This window comes from Lepidochelys kempii, chromosome 1, assembly GCF_965140265.1.
Source record: "Lepidochelys kempii isolate rLepKem1 chromosome 1, rLepKem1.hap2, whole genome shotgun sequence".
NCBI classification, from domain to species: domain Eukaryota; kingdom Metazoa; phylum Chordata; order Testudines; family Cheloniidae; genus Lepidochelys; species Lepidochelys kempii.
Window position 1 is genome coordinate 62,633,880 of NC_133256.1, and position 25,926 is coordinate 62,659,805.

Sequence of the window (25,926 nt, forward strand, 5' to 3'; positions counted from 1 at the left end):
TAACAATCATTTTATATAACATATGTATTTGTATTAAGCCGTTATTCCAAATTGTAAATTTAGTCTGTTCTGTAATGCACGTGTTAAAACTAAATTCTGTACACTGGATCAGATATGTTTGCTGATTGTGTTTATGGTTTGGATATGGGTAAATACCAAATCTTCTCTGAAGCGGTAAGGAGTCCTAATGTATCATAAACTTCAAACTGTTTAACCTGGTATTATTACATTATTAATGTATTAATATATTAATTTATTTAGCTATGCTTAGTGTGCCTGTCCTCCGAGTATAAGCTTCAGAATCTTCGGAAGCAATGACTTTATTTAGCATGTCAACACTAAACTCCCCAACCCGTCCTCTCAGAAAATGTATTGGTAGATCAGCTTTTCAGTATGTCCTAAAAAGTCCATGTACACAGGCTGTTGTCAAGCCAAGAACTCTCCACTGAAGATGATCAGCTCACAGAACATATCTAGGGATTTGGGATTAGGTATCCCAACTGATGTTCAACTGGGGCAAAACATAGTGCCTCTCAGTTGTACCTACCTTAGGTATTGCTTAGGCATCAGAACAGAGAGATTCTCATATATGCTTCATACAATATAAATTGATGAAAAAGTGAACTTTGTAGTAATAGTTGACAGATACTTGTTCCCTGATATTAAGTATAGGGTGAAACTAGTACCACTGTGGTAATTGATGACTGACTGCTATATGTTGCTTGTAATAAAATGGTTTTGGGTCATTCTCTTTGCATTTTAAGGTTTAAGCCAGACCACATGTTATGGGTGTTATAGGCTGGGGGAGGCTGTGCCTCCCCAAACAGCTTGGCGTGGCCCTGGCCCCAGGCTGCCTCCTGCAGTTTCCAGAACTCTCCCATGGCCCAGGCTGGCTCTGTCTGGGGCTGAGGAGAGCCGGTCTGTTGCCAACTCGGGGCAGCACCACCCGGGACTGGGGGTGCTGGGACCACGCTGCCTGGCACTCGGGCTAGGGGCTGCAGTGAGGGTGCTCTGGGCTCCTGCAGGGGATGGGGGCTCTTTCTCCCCCCCCCCCCACTCCCACCAATGGCTAGTTCACTAGCTGCCCATGTTCATGACTTATTGTCTCAAAAGTGACTTCAGTTCTGAAGAGGCTAAATAGGAAGTCTAATGGTGAAAGAACACAGAGCACTAGAAGTCTAAGAACTGCAATTTTAAAGGGATGCTGTCCATTTGTCTAAGCCCCCAAATTTTACCTTAATTTGCCCTCCTCTGGAGTTAGTTCTCTGCAGACAGTTGCAGTCAGTCCTCTGTCCCTTTTGTTTTACGTTCCACCATCAAGCCACCCAGCCTGCTCTCTTGCTGCATAAGACTTCTTCCTCTAAATAAATCGATTTTTTTGAAGACTTAAGTGTCTAATTTGTTGTTTAGATTTTTGCTTCTTGGTAGAGCAGTTGTACATTTTTTCTGTTCCACCAGCAGTTCTTGTTTGCTCAAGTGCATTGAACTAACTATTGGGGAAGAAGGGAAAATCTACTCATAACTTCATTCTGCTTGCTAAACCTCAGACTTTTGTGCTGTGTAAATTCAAAACAATTAACACAAAACCCTGTAATGTTACTGTGATCTACAGTACTTGTATTTTCTCGCACCATGAGAATTTTTCACTTACATGTTTTTGAACCACGTGCAAGAAAACTTAGTTTTGATGTCCTTCTCTTTTTAAAGGTATGACTGGTACCAAACAGAATCTCAAATAATTGTAACTCTCATGATCAAGAACGCACAGAAGGATGACATCAGTGTACAATTTTCTGAGAGAGAGGTGATTACATTATGAGTTCACTGAAAAATAACTTCTTAGTTGATATGCATCTCTATCTTTCAGGACATCTATTTGCTGATACAGACATTCTGTATCGCATCATTCAGTCCATTCAATTGCCATGAAAAAGGCAGAATAAAGTGTTAACGTTCTTGTAGGAAGTTGTAGAGAACATGGTGTAAAGTGCATATTGGTGTTTTACTTCCCATGCTTTTGGTATCCTCAGATCTATTCTGACAATCATGACATGAGGTAACCAGTTTAAATGAAGCATTGCAATCTAGCATCAGTATATTTGTGTTCAGTATATTACTGGCACCATATTAATCTAGGTTTCTCTTATTCTGACACCAGACATGGGTTTGTGTTGCTTAACTGTTAATTCTTGGTGAACAAAACCATACATGTTCAGGTAGTATCTACTTTAATGACAGGTTTCAGAGTAGCAGCCATGTTAGTCTGTATTCACAAAAAGAAAAGGAGGACTTGTGGCATTTTAGAGACCAATTTATTTGAGCATAAGCTTTCGTGAGCTACAGCTCACTTCAGTCCAGATTACATGCACACATCTCACTTCATAAGTAAATGTTTGAAGTATGTGGGAAGAGGGAAGTTGCATAATGTTTGTGTTCCTTTGTTAATGTTTTGCTATCTTCTTATTGTCATGCAACACTTTCCTAAAGAATGCAGATCAAACTGATGAGATAACAGCCTTTTTGAGTAGCTAGTTGGAGGCTAGGAACAACAATCTCCTATTTATTTTCTAGTACACTTTGAAATCATTGTTGAATAATGCAGTAAGAAATAGTGCAGTTTGAAATTCCTGTCTTGTGCCTGACATTTCATTAAAACATTCCAAGTGAAGAGTCATTTATTTAATCGCTGAAAGTTGTCAGTGGAGGATTAAAATTAATGCTAAGATCGAAAATTGCAGCTAGTGTACTCTGTGGTCATCACAAAGAGATGTTTATCTGTTAACAGCTAAATGCATTGGTGAGACTTCCATCCGGAGAAGACTACAACTTGAAGCTTGTTCTTCTGCATTCCATAGTACCAGAGCAAAGTACATTTAAAGTGCTTTCAACAAAGGTAAGCTTTTAAAGTGTAAATTATTTCTTTGAATATTTCTGGTGTTGAAAACATTTCTGCTCTTTTGTCTTGTGTTCCTACTGACAGTCATAATGATTAGTTTTTTTCATACAGAATTGTTTTTTTTCAAGGTGCCCTTCAGCCAACAGAAGACTTTCTAAACAGACATGTAAATATCAGAAGCTAACAAAATCTAAGATAGCTTTTACTTAAGTGCAAATGACTTCATTTATAAAGTGTGGATGTTTTTACCTACCACTAGCACTGTGGTGCTCATCTCTTTATACGTTTATAAACTTCTTACAAAACCTTTCCTAAACTTTTAGGAGTTAAAGGTTGCTTGTCATTCGAGGCAACTTTATGTAGATACAGGAAACAAGACTTGACTTAAAACCTAAGTGTTGCAGTAATTTAGGCATTCTTAATGTAGGCTTTCTTCAGATGACTGCTTGCAAAAAATTGCCATGTAGTTAACTCTTGAATGCTTTTCATGAATCCATGCTATACTTGAAACAGTGTTTAAGCACTTGAAGGCAGCATGATTTCAGCATCTTTGATAAATCTCAGTATAAGAGACAAGGAGGTAGTCTATGCAGTAGCATAGTTTGTGTATAACTGAGGCTCTTCATTTCCTGGGAATTTATCAGTGTTTATCAATTTTTGTAATACACTCATAAATTCCCAGGAAATGAAGGGCCTTCTCAGCTCCGTAGACAAGCTAGAGTTGGAGGGGTGGCTCTGTCTGGCAGGGAGAGCGGATGGGTGTCCCTGACTCCAGCACTCTGGATGGGATGGAAGAAGGTGCCCGGTACTCATGGTGCGGAGAGGGGGGGAAGAGGAGGTACTGTGGATGGGAGGAGGAGGAAGGTGTGTCCAGTATTCTCAATGGACAGAAGACATGGGGTACCTAGTACTCTTGGGGGAGGCAGCGGAGGAGGTGCCTGACACTTGTGGCAGACGGGAAAGCAAACGGGGCTCTGTTCCCTTGGGCCATGCTGAAGGGCAGGGGAAGCAATTGGGGGGCCAGTACTCACTGGGTGCAGCCTTGTGCTCTGCTCCCTGCAGTCCTGTTGCTATCAGGACCAGGTTCCCTACCTGTCTTGCTTCCCCAACTGGCCAGCAGCAACAGCCACCGGTCAGCAGTTCCCCTCTTTGTTCCCTCTCTGTACAGGTACACTGAACCATCCGGCAGAGACTCTTGAGAGTGTGTGGGGGGGGGCAAGTCTGTGGAGATCCAGGACATGAAAAATTGGGGTTTAAATAGATAAAAACCCAAATACTTGCTTTTGAAAAATGTTTTCAGGAATTTTTTGAAGGTTTTCAGTGATCAGTATAGGTCGTCAGTATGACTGTTAGTATCTTAGCCCCTTTTCATTAATACAAGCAGAGTTTTACTCATAGGGCTAAGCCTGAACCTTTACCTTAATACACGCAGAGATTTATCTATGGATGTGTCTATGCTGCAGTTGGACGCCTGTACCAGCTGGCTCGGGCTAAGGGGCTGTTTAATTGTGGTGTAACTGTTCAGGCTCAGGTTGGAGTCCAGGCTCTTGGACCCTTCCACCTCACAGGATCCCGAACGCAGGCTGCAGCCTGTGCTTCAGTGTCTACTCTGTAATTAAACAGCCCGAGCCCGGCCAGCCAGGGGTTTTTAATTGCCACGTAGACATGCCCTGTAGGTCTAAAGCCTGAAGGGCCTTATGTAGGAAAGAGGGGTGTGTTGGCCTTTTACTTCTACTTACACTGGTTCCACAGTGTTCGGAGCAATTCTGTGGGTGGCCAAGCTGTTGTGAAAGGGTGCATGGAGGAACTAAGCAGTACTCTGCATTAGAGCTGTTTTGGCATGGGAGATGAGAGACGGGGAACACCAGGATAAACTTGCAGCTCTAGAGCTGTCATAACACCTGTGTCAAGGGGGGGGAGCAGGTAGGCCCAAGGAGAGGAGTGAGAGGGAGACCCCCTTGTCCTTTCTGACCTTACTGTTAGTATTATACTCATTGTATCATGTCTGAAGTTATATGGTAAGCTCTTTGAGGCAGGAACTGTGTCACTGTATCTGTTCTGCAAAGCACCTCACATGCTCTTGAGCACTATAAAAATAACAGTAACTTTTTAAAAGATAAAGTGGGCATCTACAGCCCCATGTGGAGGCATTTCATCTGAGTTGGCTGGTTTGGAGTTGAGCAATCCATAATCTCTTTGGTTGACTTTAAAGCCATTCTAGGTTTTGGTTTAGGTATCTTGCAATTCCTTTTCTTCTCCACTTGAGTACGCTGAGACTGTACAACCTTGATTCTTATCCGCATTATGGCAGAAATTCTTATTCTGCTCAGCTATATTCTGGTAGTTAGTTGCTCGAATCTTTCATTGTGGAGATAATAGTTGAAGTGTGCCCTCTTGAAGTGTGACGAAACTCTAAGTTAAGTTGAAGTTTGTGATAACTGAAATCAGTGCTATAAGTTTTGACCAGCTGGTGGAGCCTAACTGGAATGAATTGAGCGGTCTTAAACACAGTAAGGTAGCTTAGTCTCAAATGTAGTTGCTTTAATTAAAAAAAAAAAAACCCTCTTACAAAATCTTTCAAAAACTAAGGCAGAGTATTTTATTTTGTCTCCTAAAATATTAGATGTTTTTAGGAAGACGGGTGTGTTTTGAGTTTTTTGTTGAAACACCTGAAACTCGGATGTCTCAGTTAACGTTTCAGCACTGCTTTAACACTGACTCCTGCTGATAACCACTCACACTAACTATATGAAGCACAAACTGCTGCTCCCACTGTTATTTTACATGCTGACTCAGCAAGTCAACCACCACTTAGACTGAAGTGTTCATACTTGCTACAGACCACAGCCTACAACATCTTGCATCTTACCCTTCTGGTGATGTCCAGAAATCACAACCACCTCCAGTATGGGCTGGAGAGCCCAATTTACCTTATCCCATCCTTTATGGGCTGAGAGCATCAATTTCCCTGATTAGATATGTAAAAGCGGCAAAGAGTCCTGTGGCACCTTATAGACTAACAGACATATTGGAGCATAAGCTTTCATGGGTGAATACCCACTTCGTCAACATGTACTCAATGGCAAGCTTGAATTTTGTAGTTTTTGTAGTGCTCTTTGCAGCAAACTGGAGATTCTGTGGCAATTTCATATATGCTAAGAAATGAGGCTTTGTATTCATTCTCATTTAATTCAATAAATCATTGTAGCATATTCTGTTAAAATGAATATAATATGAAATGTTTCTATGCCCCTAAATTTTTAACTTTGAGGCTGATTCAGAATCTTCTAGGAATATGCATAACTCTGTCAAAAGTTATACAGGGGGATGAATGGAGAAGCTAGAGGTTCTGGCAGTTAAAGGAGATTTGGGGCATTTTGAGATTAGGGATGGTGTCAGGTGAGAGTCTGAAATTTTGGGATAAGTAAATAAACTGGATGTCAATATGATCAACAGTGAAATAGTCAGCATTGGTATTGTTAGAATTCATATATTTAAGAGGGCAGAATTAATTTTTGTTTGTCACTGGTGAAGGTTTTCAGATAATCCGTGGGTATAGGTGCAGAGTGAAGACTGTTTCTGAAACTACATTGAATTTTTCTGAGTTGGTACCACTGAATTTTAAAAGGTAATGCATTCTTAGTCTTAAATGGTTCTGTCATTAGATTTTTTTTTAATGTTGACTATTAGAGCAACCTTTCAAAAACATTGGCCTGATATAACCTGAATATTTTTAAATTCCATTAAAAAAATGTAATCGGAAGTTTTCTTCCCTGCTTTATTTTTTAAAATCTTACAGCAGTCCTAAGAACATACCCAGTACTACCACCTCTCTCACCACTTTTGTTTATATTTTTACTTGCTGCCATTTAAGTTTTTCAGCTCAGCTATAGCTGTTTACTGATAAACAATGTTTTGGAAGGCCTAAAGTATGTGCACCATGAATAAAACTAATTGTACACAAAATGCTGACAAATGCAAAGTAAACAAACTTACTGAAATTTTTACTAATCTGATAGCTATTCTAAGTGTTACTTGAAACAATGGCAGATACAAAATTTTAGATGGAATTGTGAACTCCTTTCAAGTTGGTAGGCTCTTTTTAACTCCATCTAAATAAAGCTTTTTTCAGTCTTGGAATTACATCTCTCACAGTTCAAAATGTATTCATGCTTATCCTCAAATTGGAAAGACTAAGAGAACTTTACATTTAATTATAAAACCTCTGTTTGTGAGTTACAAGCTATGCAGCTTGAATTGAGAACTGATTCTCAGGATGGAGTTAAGAAAGATGGGGAGAGGTGCATGTTGCAAGCTTGCATTATGAACAAAACCAAGTTCGTGATTTCAGTGAAAGTTATAAGCTTTGATAGCACAATATATGGAATTTACAATGGTTGTGAGGCACACATTTCGGGCCTTATTAAAGTGAAGCTGTACTCAGATAACACTTGAAGTTTACAGTGATTGCAAGTTCCACTTTCATGGTTCTCTGGTTTTAGCTTGTTAGTCAAGTTTAAAACCACCCCCAAAACTTAAATCCTATAGAGCTAAAGAAAATCTGAGGCTAAGATTTTGTAATATACTGATTAATGCTTGATAGCTTACTCCTGGCTTTTCCTAGTTTTTTCTAAAATGATGTCTTGCCTCCCAGTGGATTTTATTTTTAGCTAGAAATGCACTTTTTGTTTTTTAATTCTTTTAATAACCATATTCAAGACCTTTCCTAGATGGATTTCCTGATTTAGGTGAGTTTGTTTGAAGGTAGTGTTTTAACCATTGTGGGCAATTAAGAAACATCAGGTTGGGTTTTTTAATATTCAAAACCAGAGCCGACTTCTTCCAATAGGGTGATATTGTACACTTAGCGTAAGTGTTAGACGCACACTAATATAAATATTTGATTTTGTGGAAAGGTCAGAATGTGGTTTGGATGACGCTACCTTCTTGTGTGGTGCCAACATCTGACTGGCACTTACAATTGTTTTAATATTGCATGATAAGAGAGGAAATACAACTTCTGTAATTTATTTTTGCTGTTTTAAAAAGGTGAAAACAAATGTAGTCTATGTATCTCATGACAACTGTGTAGAACGTGGGTCACATGCTAACTATGCAGGTACCACTGCAGCAAGTAAAACATGAGCTGTGTAAATTTCTTCAGTAGTAGTTAAATTACTGATCTTAGTGTCTGAGAGTCTAGAACACCTTTGTCTTTTATCCAAGATGTTCATATTTGTAATGCTCTATCTTGAGAAACTTCCTAATTCATGCTGCTTGAGAACTGTCTTAAAAGAACAAAGCAGAGCTATCTTACGTAGATTTAACTTTTAACACCCTAAAGCTGGGATTTCTGGTATGTGTCCTTTTGGTAATGGAGCCGACAGTATAATATGTCTAATTTATACAAATATCTCGGACATTGTGCAAGAATAGAGAACATGTACTGGGAGTGTATTACTTGTATATAGCTCATTTTTGAGTAGGGAAAAAAAATCTTGAAGTTTGGTATGAAGTTTTTTTAGTTCTGTGAATATTGTCTAGACGCAACAAAAGTGTGATGAAAACATAAAAAAATCTCTTAAACAGTTTCAACACTAATATGGGTCCCAACCGATCGCCTTTGGGCAGGCTTCAAAGTACATATCTGATAACAACTCTGAATATAGGAATACTTTTTCCAGCTACCATTTTCCTTGATGGCTACAGCAGTTCAGACTCTTTAACCTCAGTCAGACTCTCCCACAATCTATGTCCTGCAGAAAATCCAGGCCACCAAAATTTGGGAGACTAAGTCCCAGATTTAATAAAACAGCAGCACACTCACAATTGGAGCAAAACTCTGGCTGGGTGCCACGCATTTCTGAAAACTCCCACTGTTCTCATAATCTGGCTATAAGTAGTTAAGGCATTTTCTCAACCAAATAATAACTTCAAGTCATTGCCAGTACTGCTTCCTTATTAGTGAGCTATAGGTTTTTCTGAAGGTAGCAATGCTGACCTTCTGTCCTTTCCACATCTCTGAGGAAAGAAAACTCATCTATATCCTACTGTCCTTTACTAATCTAATTTTCTGGCCGTTTGACATTCTGTCTTGGTGTGGAGCTGACCTCTTGGAAGGTTGGGTAACCATATACAAATAGTTTTCAGGGTATGTAACACTTGTGCCCACAGTGTTTGGAACCCATCTCTTCTTGTGGCATCTACCTCCTAGAACTTAAACTGTTACCTACTTCTTACTCCTCCAAGGTCAGAATTTCTCTCCTGTTGTCCTTCAAACTATCCTAATATTTCTGACTTGATCCAGGTTGTTTTAAAATATTACTTGTAACTTTATAGCAATACAGGAAAACCTAAATCTCTAGGTGACTATTAGAGAGAGCTGTGTTTGGTATTAAATTTGTTTCAGACATATTTATCTGTCTTACATGAAAGAAAATTCTCTACACCATTTGCTGCAAAATTGTCTTCTCTTAAACAGCTTCCTTGTCCCATGTGTGCTTGTAACCAGAATTCTTGTCTTATGTAGCCTGATCTGGCTTGGGCAAGTGTACTCAGTCTGCTAGATCTGCAAAGGGTACCTGGGATCTGAAAGTGAAACTATCTTCTGGCTTGTTCACAGCCAGCAATAAAGGTTCTGCAATCAAAATTAAACAATTTTGGTACTGGATTCAGAAAAGAATATAGTTTTTTTTTCTAGAATTGTGTTGGCTCTGCTGTGATAATGATGAAATATCAAAACAATTTTTTGGAAGAACTCGTCTGACTGAATATACACAGAACAGATCTGCTGAGGAAGGTACCATTTCTGCATAATCATTCTTGGGAGCAGAACCACAATTTGGTCTCTAGCTTTTGCCATTACAATATCCTCCAATACCTGTATATCAATAGGTTTTCCTTTTGCAAAGAGCATTTGTGTAAACTATGTAATCTGAAGCTATCCACTTGCCTCCTCCTCCATTTAGCATACCTGTAATGAGAAACTATTGTTTCCGTAATAGCCCTCAGCTTGTTTATTTGAACACGTTATTGTGGGCCACCATACAGATACAGTAGAACCTTAGAGTTACAAACACCTTAGGAATTGGGGTTGTTCATAACTCTGAACAAAACATTATGGTTGTTCTTTCAAAAGTTTACAACTGAACATTGACTTATACAGCTTTGAAACTTTACTGTGCGGAAGAAAAATGCTGCTTTCCCTTTATTTTTTAGTAGTTTGTTTAACACAGTACTGTACTGCTTGCTGTTTTTATTTTTGTCTCTGCTGCTGCCTGATTGTGTGCTTCTGGTTCCAAACGAGGTGAGTGATTAACTGGTCAGTTCGTTGCTCTGGGGTCCATAACTCTGAGGTTCTACTGTGTGTGTATATATACTTAATGGCATCAGTACATAGACATCAGACCAGCTCATATTTCTAATACAAAATTTTTGAATCAGGTATCTGAGAAATGCATAGGTAGGTGCTGTGTATGTTACAGATTACCACTTTAACTGTTAATTGTAGTAACGTAGGTCATGCATCTTTGGTGGCTAAAGCCACAAACTTAGTTACTCACTCCTTACTTTTGTGGGAGAATTGTGAAGGAGAGTTAACTGCATTAATAGCATCAGTTGTTTTAAAGACTTATTTCCAGCAGGGGGAGCCAAAATGCAGTGCTTATGTCTAGATCACTTGTATTACTTGGACAGTTCCACTTTATATGGTTCTCTCAAATTTCATGGGCAAAAAGTAATCTTATTCACCATTCTTTCTCCAGGAAAGAGTAAAGAAATACTTAATATTCTTTGTGCTGAGTATATTAATTGGATGTTAGTCAAGATTCTTGATTCTTCTTTGTCAAACAAATGTGGTGGGAAGAGACTAAGAATTTACCAACTTGCATATAAGAAACTGTTAAAAGAAATTTTATTTAAATTATGGAATGCATGAAAGGAAAAAGGTTAAAAAAAATTCTGTTTTTGTGCAATTGTCATCAGGCCCCATCCTGCCTGCATCATTATCAGGGCTTGCATCCTGAATTTTCTGCCACCTGAGCTATAGAAATAACTATATTAGCTGGTGGCAGGAGAAGGTTTTAATCTGAGTTGTATAAAAATCAAATGAAAAAAAAGGGATTTTTGATTTAAAATTAGATTTTTTTATTTGAAATATAATTTCTGTTAATGTTTTATATTTTGATTTAATTTTAATATGCTTAGACTTAAACTTCTCTCTTAAAACATTTAAGTAAAAAATAAATACTGTTTTGTCTGTTTAATTAAATTCCAGTTACCTTTCAAATGCAGTATGACACAAAACCATGGACAAAAAGTTAATTATCTAGTAAAAAAAAAAGAATGTATCATTCACCATTTTCTAACATACTAAAAACGTACAATTAATAGGAATTTGAAAATATTAAGTTGTATCATTGCTTAAATAAATGTATATAGTTATAACATATCCTCCTAGGTAGCAAAAATATGTACCAAATCTAGGGTAACGACTCTATTTAGTTGTAAATCAACATGTTTTAATGGTTGTCTCAACCAATGACTGTACCTTTCTTTAGAAAATAACTGATGCACAAATGGAAAAGTTGTTTAAAATCAGTGAATTAAATTGAGGCTTTCCACTTGATGATTTAAATTGTTGATTTAAATTCCCTTGATTGAGGTGGATCAACCCGCCCTGCTGAATCCTCCTTGAACCAGCCACTGGAGGATTATATACAATGCACTGAAACAGTGGATTACCTATGCATGACTATCCCAGTTTTACACATACAATAGAAAAGGACAAGGACACCGAGGCAGTGTGGCTAAGTGTATGGGATTTGGGTATGCCAAATCAGAGCTAGATTGTATTCGGAACTTCTGTGTGATATAAGGCATTTCTTAATAGCTGTGAAGGGTAGAGAATGAATGAGTCAGCAGAAGTGATTTTAGAATTCATTTTTCTCCTGGTTCTTACTACTTCCATTTTCAGGGATTCTCTTCTGCCTCCAGAAGAGGGGTGCTCTTGCCCCAGGTGGTGCTCACTGATGGGGAGGATGGGTCACTGAGGCCATGTGCTGCAGGTCCCCACATTTTGGACAGGGGTCCAGCTTAATGCATGCTTTCTTCCTTCCATCCTGCTGTTATGTCGGTTTTGGCAGCAGCCAGGCTGAGTTTATTCTCCTGGTGGTTCTCAGTGCAGTGTATACTGCAGCTGGTAGGCCCTAGCCTTAGAACATTAGGGAGTTTTGGAATGCTGTCAAAATCAATGAGCAATTGATTCAAACTGTAGCGTAAACTGATGAAAGTCATCAGTTCTCTAACTCTAACAAATCTGAATGGAATTCCATGGCACCAGCAAAAGGCACTTGGTTGATGACAGGGCCTTTCCCTAGCCAAAAATCAAAGCCATGCTTGCAAACAGTTGATACTTACTGTATAAATAGAATACACTGATGTGGAATATTTTAATTTAGGTTATTACGTTATTTGTTTAACAGACACCTTATCTGGGTGACTTACAGTATGTACAAAGTATTACAGTTAAGTGCAAGTACAAAAAATGTTTACAAGTGAGATCAGGAGGTTGTGTTTGTGGTCATGGTTGAGGTTTTATTGTTCTTAAAACATAAAAATAAAACTCAATATTTTTATATCATTAAATCAGTTAATACCGCTGTTTTGATACAATATGGTGGTAGGCTACAAATGCCTAACAGAGCACGTGTTTAAAATGTACAGTATGTATACTAATATATTACTATAGGAATAATAAACATACATGGTATTGTTACAACTATAGATTGTTAGCATGTACTGTAGCTGTTTTACTGATCAGAAAAAGCAGCCTGCCTTTGGTCAGATGACTATCCCCGTAACAGCAACAGCCACTCAGACACAACATAGCAAAACGGCACCTGTCATAAATATAAAGGGAAGTGTAAACATCTTTAAAATCCCTCCTGGCCAGAGGAAAAACCCTTTCATCTGTAAAGGTTTAAGAAGCTAGGATAACCTCGCTGGCACCTGACCAAAATGACCAATAAGGAGACAAGATACTTTCAAAAGCTGTGGGGAGGGAGAAACAAAGCCTCTCTCTCTCTCTCTGTGTGATGGTTTTGCCAGGAACAGAACAGGAATGGAGTCTTAGAAATTAGTAAGTAATCTAGCTAGATATGCATTAGATTCTGTTTTCTTTAAATGGCTGAGAAAATAAGCTGTGCAGAATGGAATGTAGATACCTGTTTTTGTGTCTTTTTGTAACTTAAGGTTTTGCTTAGAGGGATTCTCTATGTTTTGAAACGAATTACCCTGTAAGGTATTTACCATCCTGATTTTACAGAGGTGATTCTTTTACTTTTTCTTCTATTAAAATTCTTCTTTTAAGAATCTGTTTTTTCATTGTTCTTAAGATCCAGGTGTATGGGTCTGTGTTCACCTCTGCAAATTGGTGAAGATTTTTCTCAAACCTTCCCCAGGAAAGGGGGTATAGGGTTTGGGAGGATTTTGGGGGGAAAGACGTTTCCAAACGGGCTCTTTCCCAGTTACATATCTGTTAGACGTTTGGTGGTGGCAGCGATCAAGTACAAGGGCAAAAGGTAAAATAGTTTGTACCTTGGGGAAGTTTTAACCTAAGCTGGTAAAAGTAAGTTTAGGAGGTTTTCATGCAGGTCCCCACATCTGTACCCTAGAGTTCAGAGTGGGGAAGGAACCTTGACAGCACCAATATGTTGCTACTAACAGTTGTCTACTGTAGTAGCATGTAGGGCATTGTGCTCTGGATGGCCTGTGGAGAGATGAGGAGGAGTACAGGACAACCTGGGTACACAGATGTGGTCAGGTGGTCCTGTTTACTCAGAAAAATAGGTTTTAGCCTGATTACAAGGGGATAACTATGGGCTGACTTAAACTGCCAATAATGGTAAGGGAGCTGAGAATTGAGATTGTGGAGGCTCAGGCGAAAGGTTTCTGAAAGTGTCAAATGTATGTATTAATTCCTAAATGAGTCCCAAAAGAGAGGAAAGTAGAACCCAACTGCAGAGTTGGTTTTGGCTTCCTTCTAATGAAATAGAGATTTTAGATTAGGGCTGTCAATTAATTGCAGTTAACTCATGCAATTAACTCAAATATTAATCACAGTTAATTGCACTGTTAAGCATTAGAATACCAATTGAAATGTATTAAATATTTGTGGATTTTTTTCTACATTTTGAACTATTTTGATTTCAATTACAACACCATACAACATGTACAGTGCTCACTGTATATTATTTTTTATTACAAATATTTGCACTGTAAAAATGAGTAACAAAAGATGTTAGTTTTCAGTTCACCTCAGACAAGTACTGTAGTGCAGTCTCTTTATCATGAAAGTGCAACTTACAAATGTAGATTTTTGTTTGTTTTGTTACATAACTGAACTCTGAAACAAAACAATGTAAAACTGTAGAGCCTACAAGTCCACTCAGTCCTACTTCTTGTTCAGCCATGCTAAGAGAAACAAGTTTCTATACATTTACGGGAGATACTGCTTCCCCCTTCTTATTTTCAATGTCACCTGAAAGTGAGTACAGGCATTCGTATGGCGCTTTTGTAGCTGGTGTTGCAAGGTATTTACGTGCCAGATATGCTAAACAGGGGGTTCATATGCCCCTTCATGCTTCAGCCACCATTCCAGAGGACATACTTCCATAATGATGATTGTCAAGGTTCCTTCCCCACTCTGAACTATGGGGTACAGAGGTCTTAGAAGAGCAACACTCAGATGTAGAAACTACAGAACCCAAACCACCAAAAAAGAAAATCAACCTTCTGCTGATGGCATCTGACTCAGATGATGAAAATGAACATGTATTGGTCCGCTCTGCTTTGGATCATTATCGAGCAGCACCTGTCATCAGCATGGATGCATATCCTCTGGAATGGTGGTTGAAGCATGAAGGGACATACGAATCTTTAGTGCATCTGGCACGTAAATATCTTGCAACGCCGGTTACAAAAGTGCCATGCAAACGCTTATGCTCACTTTCAGGTGACATTGTGAACAAGAAGCGTGCAATATTATCTCCTGCAAATGTAACCAAAATTGTTTGTCTGAGAGATTGGCTGACATAGGACTGGGTGGACTAGTAGGCTCTAAAGTTTTACATTCTTTTATTTTTGAATGCAGTTATTTTTTTGTACATGATTCCACATTTGTAAGTTCAATTTTCATGATAGAGATTGTACTAGAGTACTTCTATTAGGTGAATTGAAAATATTATTTCTTTTGTTTTTTATAGTGCAAATAGTTGTAATGAAAAATAAATATAAAGTGAGCACTGTACAGTTTGTATTCTGTATTGTAATTGAAATCAATATATTTGAAAATGTTAGAAAACATCCAAAAATATTTAAATAAATGATATTCTATTGTTTAACAACACAATTAATCGTGATTAATTTTTTTAATCGCTTGACAGCCCTAAATTAGACTATAAACTTTCTGATAATATGTGATTTCTTTTGGTACTGGAAGATGCTGCATGTTTGCTATTGAGCGTCTTCATTTTCAGTGAGGTGCACTGAGTTGATTGGTCAGAACTTGTTAGGAAGGCGCTCGCTCCAGTTTAGGAGCTCAGGCTAATCAGAAGCCTGCTCCAGCTGTAATGAGCTTTCCAGTTTAGGGGTTTAGCATCACTCAGAAATATACGTTAGTCAGGAATGTGTCATAGCCTAGAAGCTCACTCTGGTTGGAAGTTTGGTGTATCAAGGAAGTTTGCTTCAGCCTGGGAGTTCAGCTTAGCTCAGAAATGTGTTCTAGCTATAGATGCTGTCAAGGTTCCTCCCCCACTCTGAACGCTAGGGTGCAGATGTGGGGACCTGCATGAAAACCTCCTAAGCTTATCTTTACCAGCTTAGGTCAAAACTTCCCCAAGGTACAAAATATTCCACCCTTTGCCCTTGGATTGGCCGCTACCACCACCAAACAAATACTGGTTACTGGGGAAGAGCTGTTTGGAAACGTCTTTCCCCCCAAAATACTTCCCAAAACCTTGCACCCCACTTCCTGGACAAGGTTTGGTAAAAAGCCTCACCAATTTGCCTAGGTGACTACAGACCCAGACCCTTGGATCTTAAAAACAATGAACAATCCTGCCAACACTTGCACCCCCCCTTTCCTGGGAAATGTTGGATAAAAAGCCTCACCAATTTGCATAGGTGACCACAGACCCAAACCCTTGGATCTGAGAACAATGAAAAAGCATTCAGTTTTCTTACAAGAAGACTTTTAATAGAAATAGGAGTAAATAGAAGTAAAGAAATCCCCTCTGTAAAATCAGGATAGTAGATACCTTACAGGGTAATTAGATTCAAAACATAGAGATTCCCTCTAGGCAAAACCTTAAGTTACAAAAAAGATACACAGACAGAAATAGTTATTCTATTCAGCACAATTCTTTTCTCAGCCATTTAAAGAAATCATAATCTAACACGTACCTAGCTAGATTACTTACTAAAAGTTCTAAGACTCCATTCCTGGTCTATCCCCGGCAAAGGCAGCATTAAGACAGACCCACAGACCCTTTGTTTCTCTCCCTCCTCCCAGCTTTTGAAAGTATCTTGTCTCCTCATTGCTCATTTTGTTCAGGTGCCAGCGAGGTTACCTTTAGCTTCTTAACCCTTTACAGGTGAGAGGAGTTTTCCTCTGGCCAGGAGGGGTTTTGAAGGGGTTTACCCTTCCCTTTATATTTATGACAGATGCTTATTCCAGTCCAGAGGGCCTATCCCTCTTTGAGAAATTTAATGTAGATTAGTTCAGCCCAGACTAGGACCTAGAGCTTCTAGATTTCAGTTAGGAGTTCCAGGTGAAGCCTTTTTGCCTTAAAAAAGGGCCTTTAACGGGAAGCGGGGGGGCGGTTTACTTCTAAGGAAGTTAATTGAATTTTTAGCTGAACAAAGTGAGGCGCTAGACTCAACATGATGGTTTCTGTCTGTAACATAACTTTTGGATGGCCATCTAATCAATTTCCAAATGTAGGGACTGTTACAGATATCAATAGGCAAAACCCTATTCATTTTTGTGAAAAATGCAAAACTGGAATGGAAAAAATGGTACCCTTGGAGCCCCTGACATCTGGTTAGAAGACCATCAGCTTCAATCAGACCTCTTATTGTCTATAGAATAAAGGTGGCATCCACGAATGAATTCCAGCATAACACCCCACCATCTTGGCTTTGCCCATTGTCCTAATAGAGTTTAAAATATTGACATCCTGAATGAAATGTGTCTCAGACATAGAGGGGAGGGGCAAAACAGGAGGAAGGGCCTGGGGGTGGGGGAACAGAGAGCCCCTGGAATGGAGGTGAGTGGGTTTGTAGGGAATCCCTGAAATAGAGGGAGGTAGGAGTGTGGCAGACAAAGAGTTTGGGGGAAGTCCCTGCTGTAGGGTAACCTTGACCTACAGAAGTGTGTATACATCTAGTATAGGTTAAACATTTCTTGAAATTCCACTTTCTCTATTTTTGTTAAACTCCCGATTTATTCTCTTTCCCTCCCTTCACTGCACGTGAATCTGACCTATAGATCAAATGCTGTGACTATGGACAGTAATATGTAATTAGCTGCTGCACTTATTAACCAAGGAGTAACCATGGTAGGTTGGGGGCCTAAATGATATTGAGAGCTACTCATGTTGCTAATGGGCTACAAACTGGATTTAGTTATACTGTAATCAGCACTTAAAGTTAACCTGTCAAGAAACTACTCTTGTGCTCTTAAGTTATGAATATGTGTCGAAACAAAAATAAATTGATCTTTAATATATTGCAGTCCTACTGAAACAAAATGTGAGGTACAAGTACTTTCTCTCAAGTGTCTAACTTTTAAGCAAAATAGAAAACCAGTTAATTAGAATAAATATTAATATTTAGATAATGTTTAATATTGATAAAGTAAGATCCATAACATCCTCTGTTACAAACACAAAATTAGAACTTCACAGCAGAAGTTGGTATGAGTGCACAAACATAAATTTTATCAGCTATAAATGTGAAATCAGAAAATAACTGGGAAGTAGGTTTGTTTCCAGTAGGATCCTATATGGATCTGTTCTTGGCCCTTTGCTCTTTAACATTTTTATCAGTGACCTGTAAGAAAACATAAAATCATCATGGATAATATTTGTGACACACAAATAACAAAGGACAGGTCATGGGTTCGGTGTAATCTGGTTCATTTGGCAAACTGGACGTAAGAAAACTATGATTTTAATACGGCTAAATGTAAAGGTATACATCTAGGAACAGAGAATGTAAGCCATACACAGAGGATGGGGGACTCTGTTTTGGGAAGCTGTAACACTGAAAAAGATTTGGGGGTCGTTGTAGCTAGTGAGATGAACATGAGCTCCCAATGTGATGCTGATGCAATCATGGGATGCATAAACGGGAGTTTCGAGTAGGAGTAGAAAGGTTTATTTTACCTCTGTATTTGACACTGGTGTGACCGCTTCTGGAATGCTGTGTGCAGTTCTGATGCCCACAATTCAAAAATGATGTTGACAAATAGGAGACGGTTCAGAGAAGAATCATGAGAATGATTGAAGAATTAGAATGCCTTGTAGTGATGGGCTGAAGGAGGTGAATTTGTTTAGCTTAACAGAGATGGGTAAGGGGTGACTTGATTACAGTCCACAAGTTTCTACATTGGGAACAAATATCTAATGATGGGCTCCTCTGTCTAGCAGAGAAAAGTATAACGATCCAGTGGATGGAAGTTGAAGCTAGACAAATTCAGACTGGAAATATGGTGTAAATTTTGTACAGTGAGGGTAATGAGTCATTGGAACAATTTACCAAGGGTTGTGGTGGAGTCTCCATCACTGACCATATATATGCAGTAACTCCTCACTTAACGTTTTAATTATGTTCCTAAAAAATGCTACTTTAAGCGAAACAATGTTAAGCAAATCCATTTTCTCCATAAGAATTAATGTAAATGGGGGGGGGAGGTTAGATTCCAGGGAAAGCCACACACACAGTATGAGTTTTGAACAAACAGTTTAATATTGTACACAGCAATGATGATTGTGAAGCTTGGTTGAGATGGTGAAGTCAGTCTGGGATATTTCCCAGGGAATGCCTTATTGCTAAATGATGAACTAGCACTCAGCTGAGCCTTCAAGGGTTAACAGGTTGTTAATGTAGCCTCACACTCTACAAGGCAGCACAAATGGAGGGAGGGGAGACAGAGAGAGGCGCGCATTGCCCCTCTAAGGACACTGATCCCACTCTAAGTACATTGTTTTTTAAGTAGATCAGCAAATTGAGACAGCAGCTGTTGTTAGCAAGCTCCCTCTGTCCTGAGCTCTGGGGGGTGTGTGTGTGTGTGTCTGTCCATGTCCCCTGCTCTGTGGAGATGGGGTAACGGGGAGGGGGGGACACCCTGACATTAGCACCCCTCTGCCTCCTCCTCTCCCCCCCCCCCCCCCGCACAGCAAACAGGAGGCTCCCAGGAACAGCTCCAAAACAGAGAGCAGGAGCAGAACAGGGCAGTGATGGGAGGGACAGCTGAACTGCCTGGCAATTGCTAGCCTGCTGGGTGGCTGCCGCACAGGAAACTTAGGGGAGCTGATAGTGGGGCTGCTGGTCCGCCCTAGTTCCAAGCCCCCACCAGCTGGCTCCAATGGGCTGCTCTCCCTGCAAGCAGTGGACAAAGCAGGCGGCTGCCAAACATTATAAGGGACCATTGTACAATTTTAAACGAGCATGTTACCTAATTGATCAGCAACGTAACAATGTTAACTGGGACGACTTTAAGTGAGGAGTTACTGTATCAAGACTGGATGTTTATCTAAAAGATAGGACGTAGGGATTATTTGGGGGGGAAGGTCTGTGGCTGTGTTATGCAGGAGGTCAGACTAGATGATCACAGTGATCCCTTTTGGCCTTGGAATCTATGAAAGTAAATTGTAAAATGTGTTCACCTTTGTCCAGGCAGTGAAAATCCAAACTGACATGGTGTTTGTCAGAAACCAAGACTCTAGTCTGTAATCTGTCAGTCAGCAGCATTCATTTCAAAAATGCTTGTTTTAAACACATTTAAATCCTATTTATATAAATAGTGATGTGTTGTTCACAAGAGTGTTTATCAGATCAACTCTCAAGCTCTCAAGAAATTCTTTCCCAAGTTCATAGGTTTCTATTTTTAGAAAGTGTGGTTGTATGGTGATAGTGTGCACGTTTCCCTCCTTTCTGTTCCTGCCTGCTGCTTTAGCTAATGAGTTACTCCAATGGAAGGAGATTTGAGTCGAGATCTAACCATGTTATCACTACTCTCGCTCAAATGTTTTCATCTTTCTTTCTTTTAGTCAGCTGCTGTTATTGAAATGATTTAAAGATTAAGAAGGCTGCATCTTATGTGTTAGGTATTGTTTTGTAAACCACCTTTCAGGGATAATTGTCATATAATAAGACTCTGGCTCAGGGCCATTTGCAGTAGAGGGAAGTGTAATAAGAATTAGCTACAACATTACAAACAAATACCGGTATCAGTGGAGCAGAAACAACAGTAAAGCTTGATTTGCATTTTCCTGAAGCATGGAGAGAGTACTGTGATGGGCAGGCAAGACCTTCAGAAGGAATCCATGAGGTCGAGGTATGCTGGAAAGGGAAAGCATTTCGGTTTCAAAAATAATAATTAGAAGAAAGCGTATGTACCTAATTTAAAAGGTGTTCTACTCTTGAGTGTAAACATAACAGTTGTTAGAAGTAAAGTTTTAGCTCAAATTAATTGCCTAGTGTACAAATATCTAATTAGGTAATTCTGCACAATGGAACTAAATAGGCAAAAGTACAATACTTAGATTGTACAAATAGTAGTGGTGATTGGCCGTACATTAGTCACTTACTCTGTTACTGGCTGAATCAGATCTCAAAAATAAGAACTAAAGTTAAACTCTAAAGGCCTACAATAAAAATTTAAGAATATGGATCTAAATCTGCCAGACAGCCAAAGCAGTTATGTCACTCAGAGGAAAAATCCACACCCCTGAGCAACATAGTTAAGCTAACCTAAATCCGCATATAGATAGTGCTAGGAATTCTTCTGTCGACCTAGCTACCACCTCTTGGGGAGGTGGATTTACTACATTGATGGGAAGGCTTTTCCTGCTGTGCCCCTGCAGCCTTTTAAATGTAGACTTCGTCTCGGTAAATTAAAGCATAAACCAACATTGACAAACTGTGGCAGGGAATGTGAAATATAAAGGAAGATGAAGACAGTGAAGGGTTCAGTTAAATAGGTTTCTTGTCTCTCCCACCCTCCGGTCCCCATTCGTATCAGAAGAGGCTGCAACCATCAAGGTGAAATGCTTAGGGCACGGACAGAGGTTTAGCAGTAAGGATGGAGAGTCATTATTTATAGTGTGAGAGGAAGGGCCACTGTCTTTTCACAGTCTGTGCAGAAGGGTGTAATAGAAAAGGGAAGGATGTAGAATGATGTTGTAATCAAGTTCTGCACAGCTGAAGAAGCAGGGAGTTAAATGACTGGTTTAGTCTGTTCTAATATCACTAGAGGGGAAACTTTTTACTCACTTTACCCAATCCAGCATTATGAAAGCTTAGAAGGTAAGGAGCACTTCAAATTTATTAATTGACATTTGAGCCATTCTTTGAGGTGGTGTGACTTGCCACACCTAGCAGCATAGAAGCCTTTTTATCTCTCCATGACTTACATGGAGCTCTACAGACCTTACAATTATCTTAAAACTAATCACAAAACTATAGATTAGTGAGTTTTAATGTCTGAAAACCGAAAAGTGTGGTGATTGTCTGTTTTTAGCGACACTCCTCTTACCTGCTTTCCAAATCTTACTTAGAACTATTGTAGACTTTTACTGAAGGCTAGTCATATTGGCATAGATCATGGATGTTCCCTGACTGCCCCCCGTTCCTCCATTCTTCCATAATTTTTTAAATTTGACATTTCCCCCATGAATTTCACTATTGGTTCTTCATGATCAGGTTAGACTCAAGTACAGACTTCTCTTCCTGAATGACAGGTTAAGCAGCTGGAAGGGTGACTGTTAGGGGGCTTATTCCTTCACCCACTTACTTCCCTGGTCCTTCTCGCATGAACAGAGAGCAGCAATACCCAAAGTCCAAAGGTGCAAACAATTCGATGTTTATTGGGGTGAACTTCCAGCAAGCATGATTCCAATTTCCTTCCTTAGTGTCCCCCTTCCCAGCTCTGACACCACAGAGCCTTACATCTGTGTCCTTGTTCCCATTCCTGCCCTTAGCCAAACATGATTCCAATTTCCCCACCCCCATTCCCTGTTCCCATTTCCCCTCCCCACACCCCCCCACTCACTTCCTGATTGACCGCAGACTATATAGTAAAACTTGAGTTCTGCTTAGCTATACCTTAACCAATCATTTTCCTGAAATTTAACTAACCAATCCTAACATACTGTAACATGATTATGTAACCAATTATATCCCACCACCTTAATTAGTTTACACCCAGCAAAAATAATTATACAGCAGACAGAAACAATCACAGAATCAGATTATACAGACAAACAATAGCAAAGTGAAAAGGAGTACTTGTGGCACCTTAGAGACTAACCAATTTATTTGAGCATAAGCTTTCGTGAGCTACAGCTCACTTCATCGGATGCATACTGTGGGAAGTATGCATCCGATGAAGTGAGCTGTAGCTCACGAAAGCTTATGCTCAGATAAATTGGTTAGTCTCTAAGGTGCCACAAGTACTCCTTTTCTTTTTGCGAATACAGACTAACACGGCTGTTACTCTGAAATAGCAAAGTGGGAACTATAATGACAAAACAATACAGAAGTGAGATTTCACATCCCAGCTATTGATAAGTGAGTTCTTGCCAGACAGGATGCTATCAAACTAAGTTTCCTTTTCCATCTTCTAGGCACTTCCCTTTCTCTGGAGGTGATAGGCACTATCAGGACAGGATTGTATTCCGAAGAGCCCAGTAGCACCTTATTTCAATGTGACTAGTTTGGAATGTGTGGATGTGACCGGTCCTTCCCAGCTTATGGCTGCCTCTGCTGCTTAGCCAAAGGCCTTAGCCTAAGAACAGGGCCTCAGACTGTCACAGTAAGAGAAGGACCTTACACCGGCAGACAGTGATTTTGATTCTTTAATATCTCTATAACTAGCCAAGTGATAAGAATACACCTAAATTCTTAAAATACAGGCCTTTGCAGACAGGCCTGAATATCTATATCCTAACAGTTTCTGACTATTCTTAGTTCTGTAACTGAGGCACCCTTAGGTATTAAAGAGGATCAGTTGATGCGCTGTAAAACACTTAGTGATTTCGTTCTGATTTGTAACCTTGTCAGACTCTTTGGAAATCCTAATTTAGAAGAATGGAAGAAGTAAAATACATATAGGTGCTGGGGAGAAAAGACTTTCTAAGAGCAGAAGGTAAAGATTGCCATAAAACTCCATGTTTTATAGAGTATACCCGTGGTCTGTATTTTGTGGGGGAAGGAGGAAGTAGGGGAACTTCATTCTGACACCTCAAGTATTTGGATATGGTCTGGGAAACATCTTCAATGTGTAGTTCCTAAATTTGGTAGCAGAACAAATGAACAGTGCATCCAAGTTCAAAAGGACTTGCATCACGTAGGTAATTGGGCCAGCAGAGAGCAAATGTAGTTTAATGTTAAAGCGGGGAAACAGTTTGGGACTAAGATTTATGTAGAATACTAGTTTGTACTACTCTTGAGCATCACACACACCAACAAGCTTCTAGAATCGAAGTTTAGTTCTACCCCCTTTTCAGAAAGTAGAATTCAGTTGTGACAGATGTACCAAAATTCTTTGCTGGGGCCTGCAATGCTTAAAAAAAGGTGCTGATTCACCTAAGTGCTTCACCTAAGACTTCTAGTTTTTCTGTGGCATGCTCCTTTCTCTCCTCTTCTGTCTCTTCAAAACTGAAGATTGGTTTCTGTGTAAGGTGGTGCAGAAGCAGGAATCGCAAGGCCACCAGTATTCTTCAGTTTGTTCTGATCAGGAGTGACACCAGCTAAGTTTCAAATAGCCTTCTTTGATTACTAATACTAATGTTACTTACTAAATAGCATTTTCTAGATAGTTTCATTTTGTAGGCTTTACTGCTAGAAATGCAGACCGCAGCAATAGCAAGTGACTTCATTTTTAGAAAAGAAAGTTTCAAAAGAAACTGAATTAAATATTTTTCAGAAAATGCTGCAGTAAGGTGCTGCACACTCCCAAATAACAAGAATAGAGGGGGATAATGTACTAAGTTTTCTGAATATTGACTTGGTGGGAGGAGGTGACATCATAAGAAGCTGTTGAGGCAATGTGTTCCTGCGCTTAGGAACAGCAGTTGAGATCACAGTATATGGTGGAGGAGGAAGCATTGTTTTGCTTTGGGCTTGTCATAAATATAAAGGGAAGGGTAAACCCCTTTGAAATCCCTCCTGGCCAGGGGAAAGCTCCTCTCACCTGTAAAGGGTTAAGAAGCTAAAGGTAACCTCGCTGGCACCTGACCAAAATGACCAATGAGGAGACAAGATACTTTCAAAAGCTGGGAGGAGGGAGAGAAACAAAGAGTCTGTGTGTCTGTCTATATGCTGGTCTTTACCGGGGATAGACCAGGAATGGAGTCTTAGAACTTTTAGTAAGTAATCTAGCTAGGTATGTGTTAGATTATGATTTCTTTAAATGGCTGAGAAAAGAATTGTGCTGAATAGAATAACTATTTCTGTGTATCTTTTTTGTAACTTAAGGTTTTGCCTAGAGGGGTTCTCTGTTTTTGAATCTAATTACCCTGTAAGATATCTACCATCCTGATTTTACAGGGGGGATTTCTTTATTTCTATTTACTTCTATTTTTTATTAAAAGTCTTCTTGTAAAAAACTGAATGCTTTTTCATTGTTCTCAGATCCAAGGGTTTGGGTCTGTGGTCACCTATGCAAATTAGTGAGGCTTTTTATCCAACATTTCTCTGGAAAGGGGGGGTGCAAGTGTTGGCAGGATTGTTCATTGTTCTTAAGATCCAAGGGTCTGGGTCTGTAGTCACCTAGGCAAATTGGTGAGGCTTTTTACCAAACCTTGTCCAGGAAGTGGGGTGCAGGGTTTTGGGAAGTATTTTGGGGGGAAAGACGCGTCCAAACAGCTTTTCCCCAGTAACCAGTATTAGTTTGGTGGTGGTAGCGGCCAGTCCAAGGACAACGGCCTTGGAATATTTTGTACCTTGGGGAAGTTTTGACCTAAGCTGGTAAAGATAAGCTTAGGAGGTTTTTCATGCAGGGCCCCACATCTGTACCCTAGAGTTCAGAGTGGGGGAGGAACCTTGACAGGGCTGATCTTAGACCAGAGAGTATGTTAAAACACATCTGTTGAAGTCCTTGCCTCTTTTGGGGGTGTTCTCATCACTTACCACTAAAGTTCTGTGTTTTTTCACTTTTCCAGGTTGTTGGTAAACAAAGTAAATCTCTATGTAAACTTATGTAGGAAAGGGAAATGATGGTGTGCAGCCCACCCAAAGAAAATGCAGGGATAATTGAATGTTTCATGCATTTTAAAACCCAACATACAGCTTTGAATATGCTGGACTTCAAAGCAGAAACCTAGGGATTGAACAAATGACTGTGAGTTTACTTCCTGTTTTAAAAACCATCTTAAATTATTGCTTACCTGCAGATGATTTGATGAATGGATGAGGTAGAAGTTCAAATTTCTGATCAGCATGATGGTGTTTAAGCAGCTTGTTGCTAGGAGCTTTGGGGCTAGCATTTTATAAAGGTCTCTTTGTTCTTAGGTCTGCAGGGATCCCCAGGTTATAGTGGCTTTAGGTAAAACTATGTATTCTGATCAGACAAAATAGGGAATTTTTAATAATTAAGACACAATTTAAGGTACTGTAGCATTGTACTAACTGCATTCTTGTAAGTGAACAGTATAATTCTGTTTTGAGGTGAAGTTTGTCTTAAATGTAAATACTGACTTCTGTAGCATTTAGGAAAATTGTATCTGTTTTGGATTTTTGAAGTT

The 25,926-nt window shown here is 39.4% G+C and overlaps 1 protein-coding gene across 1 annotated transcript in view; it reads left to right on the forward strand.

Annotated features, from left to right (window-relative positions):
• Positions 1-25,926, forward strand: part of SUGT1 (SGT1 homolog, MIS12 kinetochore complex assembly cochaperone) — a 49,834-nt gene that overhangs the window by 19,948 nt on the left and 3,960 nt on the right. Inside the window, exons 9-10 of the mRNA XM_073346032.1 lie at positions 1,708-1,804; positions 2,786-2,893. Of these exons, the coding sequence (XP_073202133.1) occupies positions 1,708-1,804; positions 2,786-2,893 (205 nt within the window). The remainder of the gene's footprint in view (positions 1-1,707; positions 1,805-2,785; positions 2,894-25,926) is intronic.